General features: G+C 52.2%; 1 protein-coding gene across 1 annotated transcript in view; it reads left to right on the top strand.

The window, feature by feature from the left end:
• The window catches only part of Sec61a1 (Sec61 translocon alpha 1 subunit), a 13,037-nt gene extending 11,333 nt beyond the window's left edge, over nt 1-1,704 (top strand). Inside the window, exons 11-12 of the mRNA XM_004646099.2 lie at nt 158-234; nt 763-1,704. Of these exons, the coding sequence (XP_004646156.1) occupies nt 158-234; nt 763-949 (264 nt within the window). The 3' untranslated portion in view covers nt 950-1,704. The remainder of the gene's footprint in view (nt 1-157; nt 235-762) is intronic.
• The last annotated feature ends 1,838 nt before the right edge of the window (nt 1,705-3,542 follow it).

Here is a 3,542-nt window from a genome sequence, read left to right as displayed (position 1 = left end):
AGAACAAGCAAAGCACAGAGACCTCGGTTCAATCCCCCAGCACCACATGCCAGCCTGCCTGCCCCCTGGTGGGCTGAGCTGGCCACACACTAAATAAATAAATAAATATTTAAAAAAAAAAAAATTGAGCATGTCTTCTGCTCTGGGCCCCACACAGGTTGCAAAGCAGCTGAAAGAGCAGCAGATGGTGATGCGAGGCCACCGTGAGACTTCCATGGTCCACGAGCTCAACCGGTGAGTGCACCCAACCGCCTCATAGTCTAAGCCACATGCTGTTTTGCTTTTTGGATCACTGAATCTCATCCTTGTGCTGTACATTAGAAAAGGTATCTGTGTCATTAAATATTTATGACCTTGCTAAGCTACGCATGCTGGAGATGTGAAAATGAATTTGTAGAGTCCCTCCCAAAAGGGGAACCTGGGTAGGGAGACTTAGCTCAGCAGGGGTAGAAGGAGACAGTGTGGCAGACAGCCCTGGCAACAGGGACTAGTTTTAATATCTGGTTCTAATTCAATATGTCCAGAGTAGCATTTCACATTGTGTCAGTGTAGGAAAAGTTACGGCACGATGGCTTACACTCTGGTTTCTAAGGGAGCTCCTAAAAGTCTCATGCGACATTATCAGTCTCCATGTGATGACCATCAAGTCACACGTGGCCTGCCTGCAGGGCAGCTCTAGTCTTGGCCTGGCCAGTGGCAGCATTGGGGAGGGGGCAGCCTTTCCAGTACCCAAGAGCTGACTGCGTTTGCCCCCCACCCCAGGTATATCCCCACCGCTGCAGCCTTTGGCGGTCTCTGCATCGGGGCCCTCTCGGTCCTGGCCGACTTCCTGGGTGCCATCGGATCTGGAACCGGGATCCTGCTGGCAGTGACCATCATCTATCAGTACTTCGAGATCTTCGTGAAGGAGCAGAGTGAGGTCGGCAGCATGGGTGCGCTTCTGTTCTGAGCAGGAGGCTGCAAGCTGCTGGAAGGAGCCCCACTGCAGAGAGTGCTGCTGTGGCATGTGAACTTGTGTTTAATGATGGGTTTTTAATTTCATATTCTTTCATTCCACTGCGTAAAGTGCTAGAAATTTTCCAATTTAAAATTTTGCTTTTAGTTTTTGGGCACTGGCAAAAAAAACATAGAAGAAAGTATTTGTCAGCTGGCCACCAAAGTTGGTGGTAAGCAATTGTCCCCAAGTATCCTTGTCACTTTCGTCTGAACCTTCTTGGCTGCAGGGGTCCCCACTGTCCCCCACGTGGGTGGGCAGTGTCCCACTCTGGTTGGAAGCACAAACACTGAAACCCCTTCAGGTAATGGAGCAGCACATGTGGCCTCTGGGGACATGGTGATGGGAGCACCAGCTGTCCCTTGCCCTCACCTGGGAGGGAGAGTCTGGCTTATCACTGTTCTGTGTGAGGCTCCACTGTTCCCTTTCTACAGAGTATCTTAAGGCAGACCTTTTCTTCAGAGGGACATGTTCCCCAGAAATTGCTGCATGCACCATGGATCCTTTGGGACAGTGTGCCAGGTTCTAGAGGAATGGCTGCCTGATCCCAGTGCTGCCTGTTGTCACTGGGTTATGTCCTTGTTCATGGCTGCACTTGCTCTTCCCATGAATCCCCAGGGAGGGGATCTCTTGTACCTGCCACCAGACACAGAAGGGAGAGGTTTGTGTTAAAGAGTCACCTCGGGTCCAGGTACAAGCAAGCAGGTGACTTGGCTGCTTTCTCATCCTGGCTTTCTCCAGGACCTAAGCAGGGAGCAGGTGTGGAGGCAGGGATCAGGGTCCAGTGGGATAGGGTTCTCCTGGGAACACTGTTGCAGTTCGATGTAAGACTCAGTTGTGTCTGAAGTGTGCTCTGCTTGGGAGGACAGGCAATGAGGAAGATAGGGCCAAGCCTCCCAGCCTCAGGCCCTCAGGACAGGTACAAGCTGTAGGGTGACTTCAGCCACAGACGGGACCGGGGTGTCTGGCCTGGGGTGCACAGCACCCTCTTGGGCTTTGTCTTGTCTGAGACTTTGCTGGCAGTGCTAAGCAGTAACAGCACGGGTCAAATGGGCAGGGCAGGGCCCTCCTAGAAGCCAAGGCTCCCACCAGTGGCGGCGAACCTACCACAGGCATGCCACAGTGGGCTATTTGCAGAATTGAAAGCTCTAAGGTTCGCCATCACTGGCTTACACCGTATCACACGTGGCCTTGTCAGACCCAGTCCTGAGCAGCCACTCCTGTGCCCTGTGCCACCGCAGCCACAGCTGGACTCCCCCTGCGGTTGGCTGTCATGGGGTAGGTGGGGGCTGATCCTGGCTTCCAGGGGACTGTCACTGTGGATGCCAAAATGGCACAACTGAGATACAGTGAATATGTGATTAATAAAGCCAACTTTTTACAAGCTGCTTGGTTACTTCTTTTTTTTTTTAATTTAAATTTTTTACAGGGCTTCTCATTTTTTAAACATTTAATTTTTTATTTATTTTGTGTGTGTGTGTGTGTGTGTGTGTGTGTGTGTGTGTGTGTGTGGCCAGCTCAGCCCACCAGGGGGCGGGGCTGGCTGGCATGTGGTGCTGGGGGATTGAACCATGTTCCCTGTGCTTTGCTGAGCTTGTTTTAAGTAGGTGCTTTAGACCACTGAGCCATCTCACCAGCCCCAGTTACTTCTTTATTATAGAAAAAAGTGTTTATTCTCTGAAAGGCAAGAGCAGAAAGCTCTGATGTGCCTTTAGCATCAGAGGCTTGGCTGGGGCTCCAGGGTCCCCACATGGATGTCCCTCCTGGGAGCACTGGCTGAAAGACATCCGAGCTGAGGAAACCCACAGGGAAAGCCCAGATGCTCCACAGCCGGATACCCTGGGGATAGGCCCTAAGAGCAGGAGCATGTGCTCTGCCACCCACTTGTTACACATGACCTCATGTCACCCCTGGTAGAGCCCAGAGGAGAATGAAAAAACTGAGGCTAGGAAGGAGTGGCCACAGTCAGCTGCACAGTGGTAGGGGAGGAATACAAGGCCCAGGCTCTGCCGGCACCAGGAGGTGGAATGAGGCCAGAAAGCACCAGTTTCCCCATTGCCCAGCCCCATTGTCCCCTTCTTTGTCCCTAACACCAACCCACTCTATCCCCTATGCCACTCCTGGGCCAAGCTGGTAACAGCCTCTGGAAGCTCCTGCCCCAGCCTTCCCAGGGCCCAGCACCCACTGCACTCCACAAGAATTATGGCAAGTGGAGCAGAAACCACTTTCATCCTTGGGGAGCTCACACCCCATTAAGTGGGCTCAGTGGTGTGCTAAGTCAAGAGCTTGTGCTCCCTGTCTGCCAAACTCTTCATCCTTCAGATCCCACTCAACAAGGCTGCAAACAGGCTCCCAAGAAGGGACCTGGATAAATGACACCTCTCCTGTGGAAAGAAGCCCAGATGCTGCTCTGAGAAGAACCTCCAAGGTGGGCTGTTAAGGAAAACACAGAGCAGGCAGCAGGATAACTCACTGTGTTTAAAGTGTGAGTGGGGGAGTGGTGAAATCTAGACAGTGCCTCAGAAAAAGACCTGAGAAACTCCTAGAG

Source organism: Octodon degus, unplaced genomic scaffold (genome assembly GCF_000260255.1).
Source record: "Octodon degus isolate 3935 unplaced genomic scaffold, OctDeg1.0 scaffold00254, whole genome shotgun sequence".
Taxonomy (NCBI): Eukaryota; Metazoa; Chordata; class Mammalia; order Rodentia; family Octodontidae; genus Octodon; species Octodon degus.
This window is presented reverse-complemented; position numbering and strand designations above follow the sequence as displayed.